This window comes from Siphateles boraxobius, unplaced genomic scaffold (assembly GCF_051911475.1).
Source record: "Siphateles boraxobius isolate OS27281-9 unplaced genomic scaffold, OSU_SipBor_1 9, whole genome shotgun sequence".
NCBI classification, from domain to species: domain Eukaryota; kingdom Metazoa; phylum Chordata; class Actinopteri; order Cypriniformes; family Leuciscidae; genus Siphateles; species Siphateles boraxobius.
In genome coordinates this window covers 27,283,642-27,309,645 of record NW_027509219.1, presented here as the reverse complement: position 1 = coordinate 27,309,645, position 26,004 = coordinate 27,283,642, and the positions used below count along the sequence as shown (strand labels likewise).

The window sequence follows — 26,004 nt, the reverse complement described above, 5'->3', positions numbered from 1 at the left end:
AATTAGAAATGAAAGTAATGAAGCACATAATTTCAGATAAATAACTAAATAAAAGAAATTAACTCTTTATTTTAAGCTGACTTTACACGTTACTACATGTAGGCCTACTTACTATAATAACAGTACCCTAAACCAAACCCTGTAGTAAGTACATGTAGTTAATTAATATTACATCTTATTTGAGTAAGTGAATGTAACTACGTCACGTTGAAATAAAGTGTAGCCTAAATAAACAAGTCTACTATACAAGAAGTTGCCAATTGTCTATAGTCTAACAAAAGGCATAGGAATGTGGCATGTGAAGTGGCATTTCATTCATCACATTTTCTTTGTTTACTTCCCTGGATGGTTTCTGGCGTCAGGGCACCATGTCATTAAAAAAAGGAGACTGGATGTGAATACAGATGAAGGTCCACAATGCTGCACTCCTGTCTTAACAAATCAGAGACTAAAATGACATATGCATAAATGTTAATACCTTTCAAATACGGGAAATTACTCAATAATAAAACTTTAAATATCACACAAAGAAAATAATGCTTAGTTTAAAAGTTTATTGCATAGATCAGGAACAGTATTAGAAAAATATTTAGAATAAAGTAATAACATAAAACACAATAGATTTGGCTCACTTATGCCCATTAACTCAATACAGTAAAACTATATGATGACACAGATAAATCAATCTCTATCCAAATTTAGGCTTTCATTCTTAATACACAAGCAACTGAAACTGAGTACAGTGACTTGAGTGTAAGATGATCCATTCACACCGATACCAGACAAAAATAAGCAAATATGGCTACATTACAGACTAGAAAGAAAATAAAAGAAATAATACGTTAGCCAATTTTGAGATGAAAAACAGTGCAAATTAGCCCATACTAGCTTAATAGCCAGTAACTCCCACATCACACAGAAAATTGTTGTTAGTCTTTAGAAGTCTGAGTAAACATATTCTGTGCAACCTGAATATTGAAAACACCTGAAGACACACAAAAGGTGATAATAGAAAAACAAGAGACTAAAACTGAAACATAAACAATGTTACAAGACTAAATGTTAAAAAAAAAGTAAATCTTCATTTTGTTTAAAGGAGACTCCATGTAAACAGTATGTCAAGCTGTTTATTTGCTGTGGGTCCTCTGAGTTTTGTACTTACTACTACAATACGAATGACTGAAAGCTCCCAATAACTTACAACAAATCACACACCGTAAATAAATAACATTAAAACTGACATCTGTATTAAAACTGGGGGGAAAAGACCATTAAAAGTCACTTCACGGGAGAGAAATACCACAAGAAACTTAAAAACAACACTTCAATTGAAGTTACAGTTCAGATTATACTGATGCGATCCAATGTTTTACACAAAAGATCAGCTAAAGGTCTTTAAACTCAGTCTCCCAAAATATCATTCATTCATGAGGTTTTTAAGAGGTATTCAGTTTCGAATACTGAAGGTTTTTGGTTTCTTGATGCTTAACAGCATTGGCGGTTTTATCTTTGGTTTATCTACAAAAAGCTGAGCTTCACTCTCTGTTGTGGGAAAACGTCTCAAGTAGATGTCAGGATATTCCTTCTGAAACTGAGAACAACAACAATAAGTTTATTTGTGTTTTAAGGCCATAATAAAATCAACATACAATTACTATGATTAACATACAAAGGTGCAGTAAGCAATTTCTGAGAAACCGAGCACCACAAAACTTGTAGCCAATCAGCAGTAGGGGGCGTGTCCCCTCATGATGGGGGAGGAGAGAGCAAGCAAGAGGACGATTTGAAGAAAGACTAGAAAGAGAGGTGGCTGAGAGACACAAAAGAGAAAATGTCAGAGGAATATCACTAGAAAAAGAAGGGATATGAGGTTGTGCCGAGGTAACAGTTTCCGTTCCATATGTGCTTAACATTGGTTTTGCTCCTTCACAGAATCCAGATATACTGTTGTTGTAATATTAGCTATAGTAACAGGACAGTTTTGAGTGTTATTGGCTGCGTCTGAAAACACATACTTCCCTACTAAATATTAGGCAAAAACAGTATGTGACAAAAGAAAAAGTATGTCCGAATTCACAGTACACATAAAGAGTAGGAAAAAAGTACCCGGATGACCTACTTCTTTCGTTGACATTCTGAAGTTCACATACGATGCACACTTTAGTATCCCATGAGGCCACGGGAGAGGATTATGAATGGCAGTGAAGTGACGCAACTGACGCTGGTAGGTCACATGATAATGACAACATGGCAAATGTAGCACGTGCCAACTACAGTCATACTACACACACTCAACAATATAGAACATACTAAATTTTGGGGGCGGAGCAATGAAGAGAGGGGTGTGTTTGATTGGGCTGATTTCAAATATCAACCATGTTTCTCAGAAATTGCTTACTGCACTAAATTTGTGTTTAATATTTACTTCTTTAAAATAACAAAAATTGTAATCTTTTAAGAGTTTTACTCCTTGTTTGTAACCCTTTTGTGGAAACAGGATTTTTATGACATATGAGAAGTTCAGTAAATAAATACCAGTTTTAGCTTCTTTTTCTTCTCTTTTACAGACATGGTCTTGTCCTTTATAAGATTTTCCAGGAGGTCAGCAAGAGCAGCTTGAGACACAGACAGTTTCTGCTCTTCAAACTCCCGAGCGCTGATCTGCCTGCAGAATGAGTATGTCGGCATGGCAACACCAGGGCCTACGCATGTGGTCTGAGATCAGGAGCGCATGCAAATTAATGTGAGGGGAATAACCACAAATTAACAAAATGAATGAATAAACAGAGGCATCTCTTACCAGGAATAATCTGGTTTAAATACAATTTAACATTCTGAGTTTAATTCCTCCAATACAATGGCCCTAAAGATGTATATTGTAAGTTCAAAATTCTTTGATTTTATCATCATGAATGATGAGTCAAAATTATTTTCTTTTGAACATTTAATTAATCAAAGAATCCTGAAAAACTAAATTTATCATGGCTTCCACAAAAATATTAAGCACCACAACTGTTTTTAACACTGATAGAAATGTTTCTTGAGCACCAAAGCAGCATATTAAAATAATTTCTGAAGGAGATCATGTGACACTGAAGACTGGAGTAATGATGCTGAGTAATCAGCTTTGCCATCACAGACTGTGACATCATCATAAACTGAGTAATTTCCATGTGGTTTGTCAAGTTACATTTATTTATATAGCGCTATTTACAATAGATTGTGTCAAAGCAACTTTACAGAGATGACAGGAAAATAATTCAACAAAGTTTGTTTCCAGAAGAAAATAGCGTAACAGTCCAGCTAAAGTAAGTTCAGTGATGTTTGATTTTTGTCAGGACTCACCAGTGATTTGAGATAGTTGATGTGATCTTCCACAGCATTGCGCAGGTACACAGGCACCTGCAGGACTTCCTGATGGTGATCCATGAGAAACGATAACAGCCTTGTAGCCAAAAGCTCGTCCAGGTCACCCACCTCCGCACAACTTAAGACACACCTAGAGAACGTCTGCACCAACTGCACACACATAAACGACATAAGCATGAGCACAAAAGAACAATAAAACCATGTATTTGCTTTAAATTGAATGAGATTAGGATGATAAAAAGGTTTTTTGGACTTTTTTCCTGACCAGAGTCCGTGTTCCAATGATGTCATGCAGCCGCGGCATGTCCACGTTCTGGCTCATGCGAGAGATCATTCGCAAGAGTAGCTGTAGTTTGCGGCGACTGGCAGGCGGCAGGAGTAACGTGCAGAGCTGCAGGGCCTCGATGGCCACTCGCTCCAATGAAGGCTGCAATAAACCTGGAACGTGATGTGACCCACATGTAACCGAAATAAACCACAGCACAGAACTTATCAGTCTATAACTTGAATACAAACAAAATGAACATAATGCACATCAGCTTAAACATCATGTAATCAAATCAAACACATAAATTGCATTTACTTGGAATATGTAAGGAATTCTATTACGGTTACTTCTGAGGTGTGTGTGTATTATACACACACACACACATATATATATAAATTAATTACTTTAAAACATAATTTATTTTATATTTCAGTTAAAAAAGTTAACTAAAACATCCCACTGATTCCATTAAATGGGTCATTAAAACTCTTAAGATGTTTACATTTTGCTATTTTAAAGCAGTAAGTACTAAACACAAATTGAAATTAAATTTGATCAATTATATAACCTACTTACATAGAGGTAGGATCCGAAGGAGGCTAGGAGCTTTTGCTGTTATATGTTTTTAAGTTTATAAATAAAATATACATTACACCAGTCTAACGTGACTTTTTATCCAAAAAAATAAAATAAAAAAATAAATAATATAACAAAAGTATGTATTAGTAGCCAAAGTGTGCTATAGAATTAGTTAGCATTAAAGTGATAGTTCACCCCAAAATAAATACAAGGAGGAGATACTTAGCAAGAAAATAAAAGTAGCTTCGTTCTCCTCTCAAGTATCTCCTTTGAATTCCACACCAAAAAGAAAGTCATACTTGTATGGAATGACATGAGGGTGAGCAATCACAACAGAATTCAATTTTTTGGGTGAACTGTCCCTTTAAGAATTAGTTAGTCTGGCAGGCACAACAAACACATGCTCAATCACAAACAGAGAAGCTCATGAGTGCTTTGCACATGCTCTTACTTTGCTCAGGGTGGCGTTTTAACAGGGCCGAAGGGGGCCGAGCGGGTGCAGGTTTGCTCAAGTCCAGAGAGCTCTGACAGCGCCTGCTAATGCTTGGACCTGCCCTAACATCCATGCAACTTCCATGCAAACCAGGACCTCGAAGGCCAATGCTGGATGTGAAATCTGGTCTCATTGTAATTTCAGCCACTGGAGCGTGGATGCTAAAGCTGCTAGCAGACATTTCTCTATTCTCCTCTATGTCAAGCAAGTTACCGATGCTTCTGGGCCGGGCCTTGGCGGGCCTCTGGTTGGTTCGACGAAGATGTGATTGTGAAGGGAGTTGGGAGCTTGTGTCGTTGCTGAAAGTTTGAACACACGGGTTTTTGGACACTGAAGAATCTTGAAGCTCAAATTTGAGGTTTGGGTCAACTGGAGAATCAGTTTGAGAGGATGATTTGTCGCTGCTGCAGGACTGTAGGCTTTCAGATGATCTGAAAAGTCTGTTCTTTGAACACTTATCAATGATTCCCTCCAGAGAGCAACTTCTGGACCGAAGCCTTACATATGGGGTTTCTGTTTTCTGAGCCTGAGGAATTTCTAGATAGCTACCGTCCAGCCCGTTTCCATCGCTGGCCCTTCTACCCCTAAAAACGGCCTGCTGCGCTCTATGGGTTTCTAACTTAGTCTCTGCTTTTGAACTGAAAACCTCCCTCATGGGAGAATCTGCTTCATCAAAGGCCTCCTTTCTTATTAAGCTCAGCAGGAGGCATTCAGTCGATTTAAACAGGTTGGCTGCATTCACAGCGGTTTTGGCTGGATGTGGACAGTTGGGTTCCTCCTGGCTTTTACGCTTTCCACTTTGAGTTTTAGGTGTCGTGATGTAGCCACACATAACTAGCAAAGGACCAGACAACAGAACATAAATAACAAACAGGCAGGCAAAGACTTTTAAGAACGAGGTGAGACATTTAAAACAGAGCAGACAGGGTTAGTTTTCAACATCGTCTGACACCACAAAAGCAGTGCAGTCAGTAGAAATGGCTTTGTGTGACTATAATCTGTTTCATCAATATTTTATAAAATAAGACCCACAGCCAAAAGGTTTAAGTAATCTTTTAGGAGGCATTTCCCAGAAAGGATGATTGATGTGCGAGTATTGAAACAACCAAGGCCTGATTTGACCCATACTTAAGTAAACTGTAAAAAGGTTACACTACCGTTTAAAAGTTTAGGGTTGGTAAGATTTTTTTTCATGTTTGAAAGAAGTCTCTTATGCTCACCAGGGCTGGATTTAATTGATCAAAAATACAGAATTGTGAAATATTATTACTATTTAATGCTTTCTTTTCCAATATACTGTATTTTAAAATGTAATTTATTACTGTGATGGCAAAGCTGAATTTTCTGCATCATTACTCCAGTCTTCGGTCACATCTTTCTTAATATGCCGATTTGATCCTCAAGATACATTTATTATATTATCAATGTAAAAAACAGTTAATAGTTTTGTGGAAACCATGATTAATTTCATTCTGAATTATTTTAAGGGATAGAAAAAGTGAAATATAATAAAATAAAAAAGCAGCATTTATTTCAAATTTTACACTGTCGCTTTTGATCAATTTAATGCATGAATAAAATAATTATCTTTCAAAAAATTATCTAACTGACCCTAAATTTTGAAAAGTAGCGTACATGTAATTTAATATTCAAAGCAAACATACTTTCTGTTGTAATGACAAATGAGACTTGAAGACAAAACATGTGCGGAAAAACAACCAAACGTGTGCTTCATACATACCTAGGATGTTGACAAAGAGTTCATAGTACTGAAAAGTAAGCAGTGGCTGAGAAAGTCCATAGAAGTAGTCAGAGACTGTTTTAAACACATCCCGCTCAAATCCTGGATAAGATGACTGGTTTGAGTCATACTTTGGCCCTTGATGGATTGGATGGAAAATAAAGCATTATTATAAAATCAATGAAACCATTAAATTACCTATATATATATATATATATATATATATATATATATATATATATATATATATATATATATATATATATATATATATATATATATATATATGTGTGTAACATTTGTTCTAAATGCCACGACAAAAGACAATATGAATGTGATTTCATATTTTTAAATACTTATTTCAATTGGCTCATGTTATTTTAATTTCACACTTAACAGAACTTACAATTTGCAAGACATTTCATGGCAGACAAAACCCAGTGTGGTAAATCTTCTACAGAGGGGGACAAAATCAGAGAAAATAATCAGAATATGAAAATATGATGTTTGCCACCATTATTTAGACTGAAATGACACACATCAAGCCTACCTGTCTTATCTTCCAATGAAACAACTCCATGTTTATTGACTTTGGTCATATTATCCATTATGAACTGAGGATTGACTTGGTCTGGATCCAAAACATCTTCAAGAGACCCTGATCCCACCAACTTCTGCAAACTGAGCATTCAAAAGATAATCAAAGTCATGTACAACATCATATTGATTATGTGTCATACATCTGTGTCATAGACCCTCAAATAAAACAGTTAGACATATGCAACAGAATTTTCTGAGGGAAAAATCATTTTGAATTTAGATAAATCTTATATAAATCACTTCAAAAACAAGCAAGCAGTACACTTACAAAAAAGTACCATGTCTGTGGTGCTACCATTTTTAATGTTTGAAAGAAATGCTCAACAAGGCTGCACTTATTTGATAGAAAATACAGTAAAAACAATAATTTTGAGAAATATAATAATTTAAAATAACCGTTTTCTTTTTTAATAAATAAAATGTAGTTTATTCCTGTGATGGGAAAGCTGAATCAGCATCATTACTCCAGTCTTTAATGTCAATTGGTTACACAATCACAATTTTTTTGTGTCATAATTTGACTTTTTCAGCCGTGAGTTTATATCTCACAATTCTGACTTTCTCACAATTGAAAGTTTAAGCTATATCCCACAATTCTGACCTTATAACTCTTTGCGAGTTTATTTCTTGCAATTGTGGGGGGAAAAAAGTCAGAATTGCGAGATCAAATCGCAATTATCATTACCATTTTTTTATTCTGTGGCAAAAACAAGCTTCCATAATTGAATGCATGAATAAAAGTATTATATCTCTTTCTCTTTAAAAAAAAAAAGTTTCAACTGACCCCAAATTTTAGAACAACTGTGTATATGTAATTTCTGGACATGCACCAAAGTATTATTTAAATATATATTTATGTGCCATGTAAATGCAATTGCAATCATTTAAAACCAAGCAATATATCGAAGTATAACCATTAGTTACCTCACTTATTTTTAAGCGACTGCAAACAGGAAGTACTTCTGGTGCAAAGCTGCAAACTTCAACGCATACAAACTATATGGGACAGATAGTGTGGGGGGAGGTCAGCTTACTGTGTAAGTGTCACATTCTTCCAGATCACTTGAATGTCCTCCTCTGTGAGCTCCCTGCAGCGTTCAGTATCACCTGAGGATGATTCCATTTGAGATTCTTGAGTTTCTGGATCCACATTTTCCTGTGTGAAATAGCAAGTGGATATTACACATCTGAAATGAAATTTCTCATTGACGACACATTTGGAGCAACAATATTTACCAATATTTCTTTGTCAAATTTCTTAGACCCTCTGAATTTGAAAAAACTCTCCCTGTCCATCATAGACATGCTCTTTTTCCTTAAAACAGGGGCACGGTTAGGAATAGGCTTCAGTGGAGATGTAGATGGAAACCTGAAACAAATTTCAAACCAAGAAAACACTATGTTTCTCTCTATATTTTCCATAAAAATTCTTTAAAAGCCAAACCTTTTTAAAAGATCCACTTTATCATACCTGTAAAGCTGGCTGTTGTCCTCCAGGTCTTCCATACCCCATCTACCCTTCACATCCTCAATAACATGGTTCTTCAAAAACTTTTTCAGCAGCTGGATTGTCTGCTGTCGGGTGACCTCAGGTCCAAAATTGCTGTTGTTCTTCAAGAGTTCATGTAACCAGTCCACAGCTGCTGATGCGGTGAAGCAGCTCGAGTAAACCCTCAAGTGCTGCCTGTGCTTTTTCAAAGGCATCCCTGCCCGGAAAAGCTTGGTCACTTCATTCCACTGGGAAATAACCAGATAATTATGTCACAGGAAGAGCTTGCAATCAGATTATTCAAAACCAAATGTCTAATAGACTGTCCAAGACAAAAAAAACAACAACTGAGCTTTACAAAAGAAAATTCTTCTCTAAGTTTATAACTGTCACTTTTTTTTTCAAAATGCATAAACAATGGGTATTAAATACACATAAATAAATAGCAAAAATAAATGAAGGCATGTTAAATAGTTTTAATGCGAACTTCATATACCAAACAAATCTGCTCGTTTTTTAAGATGAAGAAACACCCAATAATAAACAATGCACTTTTAGAGCTAACAAGTAACGTTACCAAAAGTTCCTATAGATGTCTATTTTTATTTTATTTATTATTTGTATGCACCTGTGCACCAGGACAAATTCCTTGTACAAGTTGAACTTCGCGATAAAAGCTGATTCTGATAACATCTCCACACCATATTTGACCAAATAAGGCAGAAGAGACTCACCAGTTTAGTGGCCCTGTATGGACCTGGGGTAACGATGTGAGAACTCATTGAAAAGAACACGACGAAGTATCCACAGCCTATACAGCCGTTTTCATTATTCCTACATATATGGGCGAGTTTACTTTTGATTTAATGAAGGCGCTCGTAGGCTATATTTAATAAGATTAATATATCGACAGGCAGAGTCGCTCGCTGACTTGTTGCTGGCGATAGATAATCCGAGGTTGTTTCGATCCTCGCACACGTTTGAAATTACGACGCGAACGTCTCGACGATCATGATTGGATGATATGCTTGATCACATGATCGATATGGCGACAGTCATTGGTTGTTTTTTGATGACAAAATATGCTGTCAAAATATTGGTTTGCATAATGATGAACTTTTTACTGAAAAGACACGATAAAAAAGTAGGTTCACAATATATGTATATATATATATATATATATATATATAGTGTTATTGTTTTTTGTAGTGTTTTTTTAACAAGGTTTTACAAGCACCTCTAACTGGTCGAATTATAAAAACAATGAAATAAGAAAATGTTAAAAAAATGTGCGACAGAATGATAAACCAAAATACAACATAAACGAAGAAAAACTGCACTTAATATAGCTTCACTTATTTATTATTATCATATTTTTTAATAACATTGCATGCTCTACTACGGGAATGTATACAACACAACATTTATGGAAAACAAATACAAATAAAGAGAAGTTAACAGCGTTAAAATGTCAATGGTAAATAATGGTGAAATAAAATTAAAATGATGATTTACATATATTTGGAAAGATCTCAAAGTTTTTTAGTTATTACTTTTGGGTTCACGGTTTCCTTTTTTTAAATTTCAGTCAAATACGTTCTCAGAGGACGTAAGGGGGAACGACTACAATTCCCACACTGCAATGCAAACAAATGTTAAGAGTTTCACTTCCGCTTTTACTGCTGTTAGGTGTTTCGGGCGTCCGGCGACAGTTACCAACTAATAACTGCTCGGTAAATATAGAACGGTTTATCTGGTGGGTGATCGTCTGTTTAAAATGATCACATTGCTTAACATGTTCTATATACTGATATGCACCCAAAATTATTATAGTATAATTTTCATTGATTATTGGTGGTGCTGAAGAGTCGCTATAAGCTTTGTGTTGCTAGCTTATAGCTGTCAGTGCTGCTAGCTTATAGCTGTCAGTGCTGCTTATCAAACTTCGTTAGAGAACCGTAACTAACTGGTTTAACCATTGTATCAATTGATAAAATCATATATTTATTGCACAGAATGAACAAGCATCGTTATTTACTCTAAAGACTTTTGCTTCCTAAACTAGATAGTTAACAATATGATGAAGAGTCAATATAACCATAAAACGACAATTGCAGCAATATCGGCACTCAGTCTGAACTAAAATGTAAACTTTAGAATATGGTTTAAAACTGTTAACACATGCTGCATCTTATAGTGATGTCATTTCACAACTCTCTCTCTCCCTAGGATCTGCTGCTGAAGACTGTCCGAGGACGATGATTGATATCAAAGCATGGGCAGAATATGTGGTGGAGTGGGCAGCCAAAGATCCTTATGGCTTTCTCACCACGGTTATCCTGGCTTTGACCCCTCTGTTTATCGCCAGCGCCCTGTTATCATGGAAACTCGCCAAGATGATAGAGGCCAAGGAACGTGAGCAGAAGAAGAAACAAAAACGACAAGAGAACATTGCCAAAGCCAAGAGAGCCAAGAAGGATTGAGCTTGGGACAGAGAGGGGACAATATTATAGTTCATCCCCTTGATATTGCTCTTCTCTTAACCCTGGACAGTTCTTATGGGACCTGGAGCAAGACTGGTCTTGAAGGAAGCCTTAGTAAACCCTTAGTGGGAAGCGGGGAACATATAATGGGAGGGTTGATTGATTGATCTCAATAGCAGGACTGCAGTACTTTTCCAGGATATTATCACTACAGTGGAAAATGCACTGCATTATTGTGCTATCCACTATTGTGCAGTACTCTGCATTCCATTTTTTACTGGGTTGAAGTTGAATCCACAACACTTTAATTGATTTTTTTAATAATAAAGAAAATTCTTAACAGGAAGTTTGACTGAAAACTGTCTGTGCGATTACTACAGTATTCTTGAATATTATACACCTTTTTTTACACTTATTTCCTAATGTGTCTTTGACTAAGCCACTATAGGTAGTTAAGTAGAAGAATAACAAAGTGCAGAAAACTGTAAAACTACTTTAGCTACGATCCAGTGGGTTTATGATTCCGCTAATAAATTATGTTATCGATTTCAAGTAATATGACAAATACCAGTTTGCAACATCAAGCAGCACAATGGACTGTTTTTTACAGTCTAAAGCTAAAATAACTGAAAGCAGTTCACCCCAGAAGCCTTGCAGTAGCCAGTCTTATGCTAAAAATAAGGTGTTTAAACATACATAGTATTTTGATAGGACATAATAATTTGAGATCAACTGCAGCTGTAACTTTTATTAACTTACTTTATAAATAAAGTGCAAAAGGAAATCTACAACACTGTAATATTTTTACTAAAGTCTCTGTAATGATATAAAGTTTTCCATATGCTGTGACATTTCAAAGTACTTCTGAAATGTCATTTCAATTAAACAATGCAAAAAATGTTCTACATTTGGTCATTTGATTTTGAAACTATCCTGAGTACTATCCTTTACAATTTACAATCCATTTAAATTAAGCTAATTCATTACATGCAATGTTTCTCATTCGGCTCCAGAAAACCAGTATTGAATATTTGTCAAGGATGAAAACAAGCACAGCTACTAATTAATTTAAACCGAAAATGTACTTGAAGATGGCAAGTAAGGGTTTTATAAAGTCCTATTTTTTGGTTGCCGGAGGTTTCCAGGACCCTGGCTGAAATGTGTTGGCAGTGCTTATGGGGTCCTCACTGATTTCAGACTGCCCAAACTGTGTGGCAGAAGCATGACCTTTGACCTGAGTCTGAACAGGCTGGGCCACCAGACCTTCCTCATACTCTTTGGTCTGCAGAGCTTTATCCCTCTCCCCTGCCTCTACAGCTTTAATTTTGATCTGCTCCCTGTAATGTTCATTCTTTAGCAACTCCTGTAGAGGGCAAGACACAAGTGTTAACATAACACTTAAAGTGATGACTTCATTACATCATTCTAGGTATAGAAATTGTAATTTTAAGATATAACAAAAACAAAAAAGTAAAACATTTCTGTTTTTTTAGATTTGAGTCTATATTCTGAGTGGTTTTCTTGATGTAATTAGAAATAATACCTCTATAGTAGGTGGCTGCTTCCGCCTGCCTCTGATCCAAGCTAAAAGAAACAGAAAAGATGAGAAATATTGATTTGTTAAATAAGGAGCTAAGTTAGATCATTTGATGATAACATGGTATAAAACATTTAGATCTTGAAGTACAACATGCTAAAACATCTAATTATAAAATCATATCATAAATTATAATATCTTCATTACTGTGTGCAAATTTCATATAAACAAACAGTTAATAATTTTAATGTAGACAGTTAATACAGAATAGAATATAAATATGAATTTGAATATTAGGTTCACATTATCATAAAAATATAATATTTGTTTACAGTCAGGTTCATGACTGACTCTCTATTACCATCCCATTCAGAAGGAATGCTTCCTTCCAGGAACTCAAACTCTTTTGGATTTGCTGCTTCTACTAGGCGCCTTGGCCGCATGATCCGTCCTGAAAAAGACAAGGAAGAATTGGGATGAGATCAATGTATTAGGTTAATTTAAACCACCAGATAAAAAAAAGAGAATGAGATAAGTTTTCTATAACCAATGGCGAAGAAAAGAGGTTGGTTGGGTTTTACTGTACAGAATTTGAAATGTTTAGAAAATGCATTTATTACACTTATGCTGAAGCTAATGGGGATCCAAATAAAACAAACAAATACATTTATGATTCTTAATAATCATAATTTAAAAACATGATTATATGATCATCTCTACATTTATTTTGATCCTGAAGTTCTACCAAATAGAAGTATAAAGGTGCGCGTTCATATCGGCTGTTACTCGGTTTAAAAACACACTCGTCAAAGTCTTATGCATGACCTACCTGTCCATGACTTCTGCTCGGGTATGCAGTAATATTTATTTCCTAAATGATCTGTGCCGATATGCTCTTTTACCATTCCAAATGTTCTTCGCAACAGAGAGCTAATACGACTCATCACTATAAGATGTGTGAAATGTCAATATATTCTCTCCTATTGCACATGGAGACGCATTCACTTCACTGAGCCGTCGGGTTACAACTACGCATAGATATATACGACAACTACGCAGCAATAATGCTGTCATGTGATTGGTCCTTGCGACCGCTAAGTCCAATCAGAGTATGCGTTGTAGCCTATGGTGTAGCACGTCACAACATGGCTGCCCCCTATCCAACAAAATGCACAACTAAAAGCTGAAATAGATCATATTACATATTAGTGTGTTGTACAGAATGAATTTGTTCAGTTTTAAAACGCGGTTCTACGTGTTAAATAATCGACACTCTAAAGCTAGGGTTAAAGACTGTAAACAGATTTCGAATATAGTTAATTCACTCTGAAAACATACCATACAATACATAAATAAACAAAGAAAAGCTCGATGTCTCTACAAAGATGCTGAGTTTTCTTTATGCCAGGCAGTCGGGGCTTGACGACCCAGTTCGTCTGAGACGTGCAGAGTCCACACGAAGGTAATGTTATAATATATATATATATTTTTAATTAATATTTACGGGGATGCTTCTTGGAGATTTTTATTGGTTCTACAAATAGACAGCGGTACATAAACAAAAACAAATATAATAAATTAATTAAGTAATTTCTAAAATTAAAAGATCTAAATAAACAAAGTTCAATAAAACATTACAATTTTATAACGTTCAGAAAATGTTCAAACATTGTTCATAACATTGTTTTGAGCTATTGTGTAATGCTATAATGTACTAACGTTAACCAATTTTTTTTGTTACATTCTGTATCATCATTTACGTTGAGGGGAGGATTCTAGCAAACATCATTTTTAGTCAGCAATTTTTTTGCTAAAACTTTTTGAAATTCATAACATGGATGTTTTGTCAAATAATATGTATCTAAAAAGTGGCACAACTTACCTCACTCTTCCTTTCTGCGTCTTTAGGGTACTTAGTCTGGAGTTAAACCACAACAGAGATGTGGCTCGTGTCCATGGCAATGGAATTAACACCCTGGACATTGAGGTTATTGATGGAAGATAGTAAGTGTACTCCTCGTTCAAAAATACTAGAATACTACAGTCATAGAATTTACATATTACACTGATATGCTCTTAATATTCCATTTTCTTGTGATGACCCCATATAGTAAATATAGTAATTCACTGGGCCGTTTTGCATTCCAGCATGTTATCGGGCGGATCTGATGGTGTAATAGTGATCTATGATTTGGAAAACAACAGCAAGAAGCTTCAATACTCTTGCAAAACAGTCTGCACAGTGGGCAGGTCAGTATGGCTCCCTTCTCCTTCACAGTGATCCAGTGACCACCAGATGGCAGTATGATATTTTCTGATTTTAATGTGTTGTCAGGTTATGTGTGACTTTCACTGTTTTCTTTGAAGGTCCAGTCGGCATGTGCATAAATTCAGCGTTGAAACTGTGCAGTGGTACCCGCATGACACCGGTATGTTTGTGTCCAGCTCATTTGACAAAACCATGAAAGTTTGGGACACAGAAACTCTGAAGGTGCGTGTACGTCCTTCAACCAAAACCACATTTCTCACAATGATTACTCATTGACTTCTTTCTCTTCTTTTTTTGATTAAGTATTTGTTATTATATATGTACTTCTGGTCTGCATTCATTAGCTCCCATAGTTTAAAAAAAAAAATGTCTAACAACTGAAAGCCGCAAGCCATTGTGGAACTACCAGTCTGCTTAAACACAGGCTCTGTGGTGTCAAATGTCCATTATCTATTGGCCTTACATCTGGTATTTGAATTGTAACTGACTCACAAGAATGGTGCCCAAGCAACATTCAATGCTTTCTAAGAGCTCCCCTTAAAGGCACAGTAGGGAGAGGTTGCTTAGTCAAAACAATAACCAGGGCGTAGCCTGATTACACCATGAATGAGCGTGAAATCATGACGCCTCCATCTTCACCTCCACAGCCAATGGAAAGCAATCTGACGGGACTCAGGGACTTTTATTTTGTTGTTTATGCATACCTTACAAATAAAGTTACAATTAACGTTCACCTCCTTCTTTGCTGTACTTGAACTTTGTTGCAATTACATTTGATCACTTAAATTCACATTATTTTATTTCATTAACGTTAGCGTTACTCTGTGCGTTAGCTCTGTGGCTGGTATGTGACACTGGATGACTTGTGTTACTAAATGGCATGCAATTCATTTTAAAACATGGTTGAGAAAAAGCTGTATTACTGTTCCAACAAATAAAGGTCTTTCTGCTTATGCTGATTTAGTCACTTGACAAAATGGTGTTGTCTGATTTACTTTTTGGGTACAAACATGTTACTCATGGTAAATCAAGAAAACAAGAGATTCAAGCCATAAGAATAACTATGTTGAGCTATATAACAGTGATTAGTTTTCAGTCTATAAAGGTATCCAAACAGTTGCTCATCTGTGTAATAAACCACATAATATATTAAAGCATCTTTAATGTCGAGGGTAACGCAGAAATTATGTCATTATTTGACAGGCGACGTAATGACACGGCCCGGTACACTGGTTAAAATAGCTAATTTCTCTAGATTTAAACATTGTTCGAAACATTTGGGATAATTTCATTACGCAAGTCTAAATATATAACATTGTTCTAGTGGTTTTTGAATATTTTAATCCCAAAAAACATACATATTGTGCCATTAAGCACATCTAACATGGGCGTATATTTGTGCATTTCCTTAAAATCATTATCTTTACATTAGGTTCTATTTATTGATTGATTATTTGTTTGATTGATTGATTGTGTTTTGTTCAGCCAGCTGAGGAGTTCCAGTTCGATGGTAATGTCTACTGTCATCACATGTCTCCTGTAGCCAGGAAGCACAGTCTTATAGCAGGTGTGTTCTCTGACCAAACCAACCCTTCTGCATATGGCTGTTCTTTTAAACTTCTGATCTTAATCATCATTATTGCTCAATGGGTAGACAGCTTAACATTTCCTGCTTTAAAAATGAGGGGGGAGGAATCCAAGCACTCGTCTCTTAATCAGGACCGACAGGTTATGAACACCTCAATGGCCCTTTGTCTCGGTCTCTTTTTTTTGTCACACGTTCTTTTTCTTTTTCAATGAACTCATAATTTCACCACCTCCATCTTTTCAGAAGAACAAAACATGTTGATTTTAGGCAATCTTTTTTTGAATAATCTTCCATAGTACAGTTAGCAGTAAACTGTTATTGTTTATGCTGAGTTTAAATATCCAGTTAATCAAATAAAATCTATTCTATAATCTCATATTTATCATAAGTTGGGATCTGCCATCACACATCTTACAGAGTAAATAATTGCAAGATAAATTACATCAAGTGTGACATCAGGGCTTTTACAGAATTGTGCAAGTAAACAATTATTCATCGTGGGTGTTAGATCTCTTCTGTTTGATGAATGGTTCACATCAGGCAATTCTTCTTGCAAACAGAAAGTTTTTATACTACCATGTGAGTATATATGCGAGTCTCACTTGACTCCAGGTTTGATAACTCACTTCAGTTACTGGAGTTCATCAATACATATATTTGATTGTGCTTTAGGATGTTAGTAGACTGTTTTTATATTTGTCTGTTCATGCTGTTCGCATACATTTTCCTGCAGCTGTATTATCAGAAGCATTTTTAAAGATCACATTCCATATATTTACAAAAGCTTAGAATTTGTATTCTAGTTCTTAAATCTTTCAAAATAAGATGTTTAATGCGTTTTCCCCTTAACACGTGGGCTCTAAACTCCTACAACAACAGTGTGTCTTAGCTGTTTTGTTATTCTTCTCACTCAGCTCTATTGTACTCTGTGTTGGCAGTTGGTACCAAAGACCCTAAAGTGCAGCTTTGTGATCTGAAGTCTGGGTCGTGCATCCACATCCTACAGGGTGAGTAATGCCTGTTGTTTCTGAATGGACACAGCCCTGGTGGAGGGATATTGTACTGCTTTAAAGTCCCCCTGTGGTGAAAATCAAGCTTTTAATGTTGTTTATATGTCTATGTGAGGTTTTTAATATGCTTTAAAACAAACCATGTGCAAATTCATTAGTCAGCACCATTGCTGAGTATTTTCTCCTTAAAACTGCAGTGAACCAAAGACAGTCTCAAAATCACGGTTTGAAATCGCTGGTGTTTCTGACGTCACAAACTACGTTGTAACCAATTAGGTCAATGTGTGATCGTCAGCAAGTGGATCTCTGAGCTGGTGTGTGTGAGTGGAGGCAGGGCTAATTCGCATATTCATAGAACCGCGTATACTAAATGAGGCAAGGGTGTAGAGTAACATTCAAGCTATTTTAAGGCATGAAGAATTTCTTTTCAAGCAAAACATTTTTAAATATGTAATTTTGGTGATCAAAGATGAGTTTTAAGGGATACAATTATTGACTGCAGGGGGACGTTAAAAGCCAAAGACTCAAATATTTTGAGCAGACGTGGGTTATTGAATCCTGACCATATTAGTAGTTATTCTGCAATCTCAGATACCACAAGTGGATCTGTGTCACATGATCCTTCAAAATTCATTCTAATATGCTGATTTGGTGCTCAAGAAACATTTCTTATTATAAATCTTGAACACAGTTGTGCTGTTTAATGTTTTTGAGGAAACCATGATACTTTTTTCAGGATTTTTGGATGAATAGAAAATTCAAAAGAACAGCATTTTGTGACATTATACATTTCTTTACCGTCACTTTTGATTAATTTAATCCACCCTTGCTGAATAAAAGTATTTAAAAGAATCTTACTGAACCCAAACTTTTAAATGGTAGTGTATATTAACTTTCAGAGTTATTTAAAGTATCAGTTTGTCATGAAACAAGTTTTCCCTGGCAGGCCACAGGGGTGAGATCCTCTCAGTGAGATGGTCTCCACGATATGAGCACATCCTGGCCACTGCAAGGTAAGCACTTCCACACCTGCACAAACGTTAATGCGCTCACCTTTCCTTGGCTGAGGAGTACCATAACAAGAAACAGCCACATCCTGTGTTATTTGATGCTGTTTTTTTTGTCATCATATTTTTTAGTCATTTGATGCCTTTATATATTTTAGTTGTTCTATATTTTTTTTAAACTGTCCTTCCTGCCTGGAAAACAATTAAGAATATAGAATGAAGAGTTGTTCATTTTTTGCTACATCTATTTTGTGTTTGCATTACCTGAACAGAGGTATCTTACTGGTTTAAAGGCCAGTTCTAAATCTAATCTGACCATCTATAAGAGATTTATTCGTGTTCATCTTGCATTAATGCTAGTAACTCTTGTGCAATGGGTTTCCCTGTCAGCACTGACAGCAGGGTCCGCGTCTGGGATGTGAGAAGAGCCTCTGGGAGTCTTTTTACTTTGGACCAGCACAATGGGGACAAATCCAAGGCCTCATCTGAAGCAGGTCAAATCACATTTAGCATGTTTCATCAAGCCTCATGATGAGGATAAAAATATTATTAAGTTCAGATGATAAGTTATTCAGAGATACCAGACACTTGCCATAGCGCTGAGTGCAGCAAGAAATTAATGTGAGCAATAATCTCTGTGTGTAAAAGATGCTGAAAGCTTTTTTTTTTTTTTTCTGCATCAGACAAGAGCTGTTTATATACTTTATAAACTTGTCTGTAATCACCCTGTTATACTTATACTTTTTTATCTTCTTCTGTCACAGAAGAAACTTTTTAAATAATATAGTATATAAAAGACATAACTGTTAATTTACCACAATAATGTGGTCCAATTATTATTACTACATACAATTATATTATAATATATCAATATTATGCAATATATGACAAATAATATTATACTATATATAAATGGTATAATATTAATTGTTTTATATAGGTATATATATATATATATATATATGCATACAGTATGTATACATAAATATATAAATATATATATATATATATATATATATATACCAGCATTACCTGTTCAGGTAATGCTGTATACAGTACTATATACAGTATATATATATATATATATATATATATATATATATATATATATATATATATACTGTATATAGTACTGTGCAAATGTCTTAGGCATGTTAGTATTTTCACAAAAAATTGTTTAAAGTCAGTTATTTATCTATAATTTTTTTTATCGTTTTGCATTTCCATACATTCCTTTTGCCATTAATTGTAATAATCCAGCAAAATGTTTGTATGCAAAATGAGTCTGACAACAGCTCCACACAGAGATCTGATCTAACCATCATCGAGTCTGTCTGTGTTTACATGACGAAACAGAAAAAAACGGAGAAAGACTAAATTCAGAAGAACTGCGGTAACGTCTCTAATGACATATGAAGAAACCTTCCTGCAAAACTACCTGAAAATCTATGTGCAAGTGTACCTGTACAAAAGCTGTTTTAAACGGTCACACCAAATATTATCCTATAATATCCTATCAAACACCAAAAGGCTGGTCACACCAAATATTGATTTGATTTAGTTAATAGAAGTTAATTGATAAATAAAATGTATCTATTTATTACATTATTTTTGAAAGAATCCTCACTTTACATTATTTTTACACAAGTGTCTAAAACTTTTCACAGTACTTGTATTTTGAAGGAAGGTTTCTTTATATGTCTTGGTGACGTTTCCATAGTTCTGGATTTAGTCTTTCTCAGTTTTTCTGTTTCTTCATGTAATTCCAGATGGACTCGATGATGGTGAGATCAGATCTCTGTGTGGAGCTGTTGTCAGACTCCTTGTGGATTATTACAATTAACGGCAAAAGAAATGTTTGGAAATGTAAACTGATATTTCCTACTGACTCACTACAGCAAAAGATATACTGGCTTAAAACCATTTTTTATGGTGAAAATACTAATGTGCTTAAGACTTTTGCACAGTAATGTATATATGCATTTATTTTGTAAAATATTATAAAATACAAGTAATGTACTGTAAATATAAATATTGATATAATATAATACACAAATATAGTCATTATTAATGGTATTGTATAATATTAAATAGAATATTGTAATATAAAATGTTACAATCTTTAATATAAAATTATACTTTTCTTCCAGTGAACACAGCACACAATGGGCGAGCAAATGGATTGTGCTTCACGGCTGACGGACTCCATCTCCTCACTACTGGTACAGATGATCGAATGCGCCTGTGGAATAGTGCCACAGGGGAAAACACATTAGTGAGTAGCTTTTAGGGATGTTTGAAGACTTTACACTTTAGACTTAATTCCTAATATCTGTTTTGTAAAAAATTATGTCAAAAATTATATTTTGAGCCGTTGTTCATGCAGCAGAAGTAAGGAAAGGCAAGTTTATTTATATAGCACATTTCATACACAATGGTAATTCAAAGTGCTTTACATAAAAAAAAAATTTAAAAAAAGAAATAAGAATAATTAAAACAGTTTAGGATAAAAAAAGAAAGTAAAATACAGCACAAACGGTCGACGAACACTAGCACAGTGCTCATTCAGTAAATGCACAGCTAAACGGATGTTTTGAGTCTGGATTTGAATGTGACTACTGTAGGAGCACATCTGATCTCTTCTTGAAGCTGGTTCCAGCTGCGGCTGGCATAGTAGCTAAAGGCGGACTCGCCATGCTTAGAGTAAACCCTTGGTATTTCTAGCTGATGTGATCCTAATAATCTGAGTGATCTGTTGGGTTTATATTCAGTGAGCATATCTGTAATGGTCCTAGGCCATTGAATGATTTATATACTAGTAATAATACTTAAAAATCAATCGTAAATGTAACTGGGAGCCAGTGTAAAGACCTGAGGACTGGTGTGATATGTTCTGGTTCAGCTCAGAACCCTGGCAGCAGCGTTCTGTATGAGCTGCAACTGTCTTATGGTCTTTTTGGGAAGGCCAGTGAGGAGTCCATTACAATAATCCACCCTACTGGTGATGAAAGCATGCACAAGTTTCTCTATTTAGTTCGATTTAGTTATTGCTTCATCGTTAGGCGATAGGGCTAAGTAAAGCTGTGTGTCGTCTGCACAGCTGTGGTAAGCGATTCGGTTCTTTGTCATTATTTGGCTCAGTGGGAGCATATACAAGTTGAATAGGAGTGGCGCAATAATTGAGCCTTGAGGGACTCCGCATGTCATGGATGTCCATTCAGACTTATGGTCTCCTATACTCACACATAGTAACCTCTCCCTCCTAAGTATGACCTGAACCACTTTAGGACTATCCCAGAAACCCCGACCCAGTGTTCCAGCCTGTCAAGCAGTATGTTGTGATCAACAATGTCAAATGCAGCACTGAGGTCGAGGAGTACCAGCACTGATAATTTCCCTGTATCAGTATTTAAGCGAATATCGTTAATTATCTTTATGAGCGCTGTCTCTATGCTGTGATGCGGTCGGAAACCAAATTGAAAATTGTCAAAGTATCCATTCGAGCTTAAGAATTTGTTCAGCTGATTGAAGACAACTTTTTCAATGATCTTACCTATGAAAGGAAGATTTGAGATCGGTATATAGTTGGTCTTATCCAGATTCCTCTTTTTCAGGAGGGGCTTGACAACTGCAGTTTTCAGAGATAAGTGAGGCATTTACCACTTCTGGCAGATCTGCTTCTAAACAGTTTAACATACTTTTGAAAAAAGATGTGGGAAGTGCGTCAAGAGCGCAGGTTGATGTTTTAAGTTGTTGTACTGTTTCTTCCAAAATTTTGCCACAATTTCTTCGAAATCAGACATGGTAACTATCTAGTAATCTGGTAATCTCAGGTTGTGGTCTGATCTGTCTGACCCCAACGCAACTCAAGGATGTGCTGATCACCTTTCTGATATTATTGATTTTCTCAGAAAAGGAGGAAGCAAACTCACTGCACTTGCTGTCTGAGAGCATTTCACTAAGGGTTCTGGCTTGGGGGGTTTGTCAGTCTCTCTACAGTAGCAAAAAGAGTGCGTGTGTTGTTTAAGTTTCTGTTTATGATATTCGAGAAGAAAGTCTGTCTAGCTTTGCCTAGTTCTATATTGATGTTGTAGATGGTCTTTGTAGATGTTATAATGGACTATAAGTTTTGTTTTGTTCTGGAGAGTATTTTGGAGGCCTGTAAATAATGATAAGTAAAATGCGTAGAGCACCTTTTAACACAATACCCAGATATTCGAAAGATCAGTAACTCCCAAATGATATTTGCTTACATTGATAGACATCTTTAAAAAGAGCAGCTACACCCCACCTCTCTTAACAGCTCTGCAGACACTCAAAAAAGTAAAGTAATTAGGGGCCATTCACACAGATCACGTTTCTCATTCCATTGCTCTTCAGAAATCCTTAATTCTCATCATCAGGTGAATTATGGAAAAGTCGTCAACGAGAGCCGCAAAGGCCTCAAGTTTACCGTATCGAGGGGCTGCAGTCCGGAGTTTGTGTTTGTGCCGTGTGGCACTTCGGTAGCGGTGTACGGGCTTCACTCGGGAGAGCTGATCACCATGTTGAGAGGACATTATAATAATGTAGACTGCTGTGAGTTCCACACAGATTATCAGGTAATGTTGTTCCTGATTATTTGCTTAGTAATTGAGTCTTTACTAATCAGACAACAAACTGAAACAATGCCAGGAAGTAAAAGCAGTGTTCTCACAATCGTTTAATGAGATTTGAATTGACTCATAGACTCATTTGTGCATCATTAGGAGCTGTACAGTGGAGGTAAAGACTGTAACATCCTGGCCTGGGTCCCAGTGCTAAGACAGCCTGACATTGAGGATGAAGAAAACAACTCTAAACGGGTACATTTTGGTGACTTTTTTTTTAAATACAATTTATTATTTTTTACTCTTGTCCAGATTTCAAAAAAAGATTAGGTTGATTCAATTAATGGTGCACTTTAACGACTACTACAATGGTCCGTGGTCCGTAGTGTGATTGCGTAGTGCTACGTCACACGTAGGCTCACTATTGGCCGACGCTGGTCATGTGTGTGATGTGTGTGACGTACAACCTATGCGTACAACATAGAAGAACTTACGCTATTACACTAGTGAACTGACTCGAGGCCCACAGAGAAGGAAATCAATAGTTGAAATAAAGTCGTTATTTTGGGGGTTTTTGCGCACAAATATATTCTCGTCGTTTGATAAACTTAGGATTGAGCCACTGTAGTCACTTGTACTATTTTAACGATGTCTTTAATAACTTTTCGGGGCTGGCAAGTGTCAATCCCTTAATAAGCCTATGGAGGACTGATACAGCTCTCAGATTTCATCAAAAATATCTTAATTCGTGTTCCGAAGATGAACAAAGGTCTTACGGGGTTGGAACAACATGAGGGTGAGTAAATACTGACAGAATTTTCCTTTTTGGGTGAACTATCCCTTAAGTTTACTCAGTTACAGTTTACTCTTCCTCATGTTGTTCCACAATTATATGATTGTCTTTTTGTGGCTCACAAAAGATGTTTTGCAGAATGTGGCTCACAAAAGATGTTTTTTCAGAATGTCTAAAACAGCTCCTTTCCATACAATAAAAGTGGATGTGGTTCATACTGCCAGGCACTAATTAACTTGTTTGCTGTATTCTACATAATTTCTGAAGCCATGTAATTGTGTTGAACAAACTGAAAATATCAGTTGTTTAGTGAAAATCTTCAGAGCTTTTGTTGCTTATTATTTTTTTTACTCTTGTCCAGATTTCAAAAAAAGATTAGGTTGATTCAATTAATGGTGCACTTTAACGACTACTACAATGGTCCGTGGATCAGGTGTTTTTAATCTTCACAGATCTGCAGGTTTGGACTAGGTGGGGCTGAAAGTGAGTCTAAATTTGTGCTCACGTAAACATTTTTTGACCTTGCTCACGTTCCCCAGCCAATAGATAAGATCAGATAACCTGACAAACACTATGCCCATTATGTCATAAATTCGAATGCGGCTGCTGATCTACTTGAGATGTACACTTTAGCTTGAGTTGCGCGTCTTGATGGCTTGTAGTTTATCAGTTGCGGAGTTTAACATCCTGCTCTACCAGTTTTTCTGGTAGAAAATCTGGCACACGTTTAAGGTATTGCATTCGGCATCACTGATACATACTATTACCATGGCTTAGTGATATAAAAACATGTTTTAACGATGTATTTGGAAAATATTCATTTTACCAATGTGTCATGAAAAACATTTTGAAAAAAAAATCACTAGGTTTTTAATTTGCACTTATAGCTAGGAATTATCGGCTATAATTCCATCACAGCTATATTCATAAACGTATATATATATATATATATATATATATATATATATATATATATAATTTATTTCAGCCCATTCTACTGATGCTTCTAAGACTATTGCAAGAATTTCTTGCTAATCCATTTTTGTTGTTGTTTTGTTTGTTTAATGACTGATTTTCAAATCAGAAATATATTACAGAAAACCAGATATTTGAAAGGCATTTAAATATGTGCAAATCAGTGAGCATACAATATAGTGATAATGCACCACATGGTCTTATTGTTGTGCCCTTGCTGTATCTTCTAAAGTTAAACAGTAATCAAACATCACCGAATCAAGTCGGCATGAAACGGAAGTTGCAACTATCTTTCTTCTCCATTGTGACGGATATCCGTGTGAAAAGGCTTTTGAAACAAGAAAAAAGTTAGGACAGGACTTGATTTTGTCCATCCTTGGTTTGATATTGATGTGATCTCATGTGAGTAACAGGTTTTATCTCCCTTGCGCCAGTACACGTCACCAGAGAAGAGAAGAAATGTCACTGCAGGAGGGAAGGGCTGATATATTGATTAAAGATTATGAGGGCATATGATTAAAAAAAAAGATGTCCATGGAGAAATCATTTATAATAAATACTGCAATATTCCATAAAAAACAAGAATTGTCCATTTTGAATTCATGGTGACTTTTATGATGTTCAAATGTTCCTGAATACATATTTTCACAGGGTGGAACACAAGCTGCAGTCAATCCTGCTTTTGAAGATGCCTGGAGCAGTGATGAAGGCTGACAGAGCAAGGAAACCAGCAACCTGTTTTTATTATCCAAATAAACCACTATGTACATTCCTTCAGAGGTCAAAGTGCTCTTATTGTATACTGAAATCAATTGGTGCCTATAAAGTCACTGTACATAAAAAGTCTAATGGGTGTCAAGTATTTCCATTGGTTGGCACCTGCTGATTTGCCTTTCAACTTGACGTGAACTACAAGTTCTCATATCAGTAGAATCATCATCATATGGTTTGGTGTAAAAAGTATGTTTTGTGATTATGATAAACATATTTGTTTTTCTTTACTTTTGTGGAATGATCAATGAACAGTTTATTTTTCTGTGTTTATTAATTAAACAATGAATGTAGTAAGATAAAACATTCATGCTGACTCTATATCATTTTACTGTGAAGGAACTATTGGAACATTTTATAAATTATTGTGGCATCATTAATTGTCATAATTAGTTGATGCCATACTGTTGTCCTTATAAATTCACGCACCCTATAGCGTGGGG

The 26,004-nt window shown here is 35.6% G+C and overlaps 4 protein-coding genes across 6 annotated transcripts; 2 read left to right on the top strand and 2 right to left on the bottom strand.

The window, feature by feature from the left end:
- Nucleotides 1-540: 540 nt before the first annotated feature.
- depdc1a (DEP domain containing 1a) lies at nt 541-9,534 on the bottom strand. Of its 2 annotated transcripts, XM_077223557.1 has the most exons (12): nt 9,274-9,534; nt 8,522-8,787; nt 8,287-8,419; nt 8,085-8,206; nt 7,001-7,131; nt 6,857-6,904; nt 6,451-6,588; nt 4,668-5,543; nt 3,635-3,807; nt 3,346-3,519; nt 2,536-2,715; nt 541-1,591 (listed from the first exon to the last, which is right to left on the bottom strand). In XM_077223557.1, exons 1-12 carry the CDS (start codon nt 9,319-9,321, stop codon nt 1,448-1,450), a joined length of 2,433 nt encoding a protein of 810 aa, XP_077079672.1. In that variant the 5' UTR covers nt 9,322-9,534; the 3' UTR covers nt 541-1,447. The 2 variants fall into 2 exon arrangements, with proteins under 2 accessions (XP_077079672.1, XP_077079673.1); XM_077223558.1 differs by lacking the exon at nt 4,668-5,543 and having other exon boundaries at nt 9,274-9,504.
- A 666-nt stretch (nt 9,535-10,200) lies between these two features.
- Nucleotides 10,201-11,162, top strand: smim15 (small integral membrane protein 15). 2 transcript variants are annotated; one of them, XM_077223556.1, is made up of 2 exons: nt 10,201-10,272; nt 10,769-11,162. In XM_077223556.1, exon 2 carries the CDS (start codon nt 10,798-10,800, stop codon nt 11,020-11,022), a length of 225 nt encoding a protein of 74 aa, XP_077079671.1. In that variant the 5' UTR covers nt 10,201-10,272; nt 10,769-10,797; the 3' UTR covers nt 11,023-11,162. The 2 variants fall into 2 exon arrangements, with proteins under 2 accessions (XP_077079671.1, XP_077079670.1); XM_077223555.1 differs by having other exon boundaries at nt 10,201-10,295.
- Nucleotides 11,163-11,325: 163 nt separating this feature from the next.
- On the bottom strand, nt 11,326-13,619 carry ndufaf2 (NADH:ubiquinone oxidoreductase complex assembly factor 2). Its single transcript, XM_077223554.1, has 4 exons — nt 13,389-13,619; nt 12,921-13,010; nt 12,566-12,606; nt 11,326-12,385 (listed from the first exon to the last, which is right to left on the bottom strand). Exons 1-4 carry the CDS (start codon nt 13,501-13,503, stop codon nt 12,140-12,142), a joined length of 492 nt encoding a protein of 163 aa, XP_077079669.1. The 5' UTR covers nt 13,504-13,619; the 3' UTR covers nt 11,326-12,139.
- A 65-nt stretch (nt 13,620-13,684) lies between these two features.
- ercc8 (excision repair cross-complementation group 8) lies at nt 13,685-25,562 on the top strand. Its single transcript, XM_077223552.1, has 12 exons — nt 13,685-14,021; nt 14,468-14,563; nt 14,708-14,809; nt 14,927-15,050; nt 16,314-16,395; nt 17,355-17,423; nt 18,373-18,439; nt 18,824-18,927; nt 20,584-20,708; nt 22,837-23,034; nt 23,182-23,277; nt 25,442-25,562. Exons 1-12 carry the CDS (start codon nt 13,945-13,947, stop codon nt 25,502-25,504), a joined length of 1,203 nt encoding a protein of 400 aa, XP_077079667.1. The 5' UTR covers nt 13,685-13,944; the 3' UTR covers nt 25,505-25,562.
- Nucleotides 25,563-26,004: the final 442 nt, after the last annotated feature.

Coding starts and splice junctions, on each gene's coding strand:
- depdc1a (XM_077223557.1), bottom strand. CDS start 9,321: ATGAGTTCTCACATCGTTACCCCAGGTCCATACAGGGCCACTAAACTG. Junction 6,589..6,856: donor CATGAAATGTCTTGCAAATT/GTAAGTTCTGTT, acceptor CAATCCATCAAG/GGCCAAAGTATGACTCAAAC. Junction 3,520..3,634: donor TCATTGGAACACGGACTCTG/GTCAGGAAAAAA, acceptor ATGTGTGTGCAG/TTGGTGCAGACGTTCTCTAG.
- smim15 (XM_077223556.1), top strand. CDS start 10,798: ATGATTGATATCAAAGCATGGGCAGAATATGTGGTGGAGTGGGCAGCC.
- ndufaf2 (XM_077223554.1), bottom strand. CDS start 13,503: ATGAGTCGTATTAGCTCTCTGTTGCGAAGAACATTTGGAATGGTAAAA. Junction 13,011..13,388: donor CGAGCAGAAGTCATGGACAG/GTAGGTCATGCA, acceptor TGTCTTTTTCAG/GACGGATCATGCGGCCAAGG. Junction 12,607..12,920: donor CATTCCTTCTGAATGGGATG/GTAATAGAGAGT, acceptor TGTTTCTTTTAG/CTTGGATCAGAGGCAGGCGG.
- ercc8 (XM_077223552.1), top strand. CDS start 13,945: ATGCTGAGTTTTCTTTATGCCAGGCAGTCGGGGCTTGACGACCCAGTT. Junction 17,424..18,372: donor GTGCATCCACATCCTACAGG/GTGAGTAATGCC, acceptor TTTCCCTGGCAG/GCCACAGGGGTGAGATCCTC. Junction 23,278..25,441: donor AAGAAAACAACTCTAAACGG/GTACATTTTGGT, acceptor ATATTTTCACAG/GGTGGAACACAAGCTGCAGT.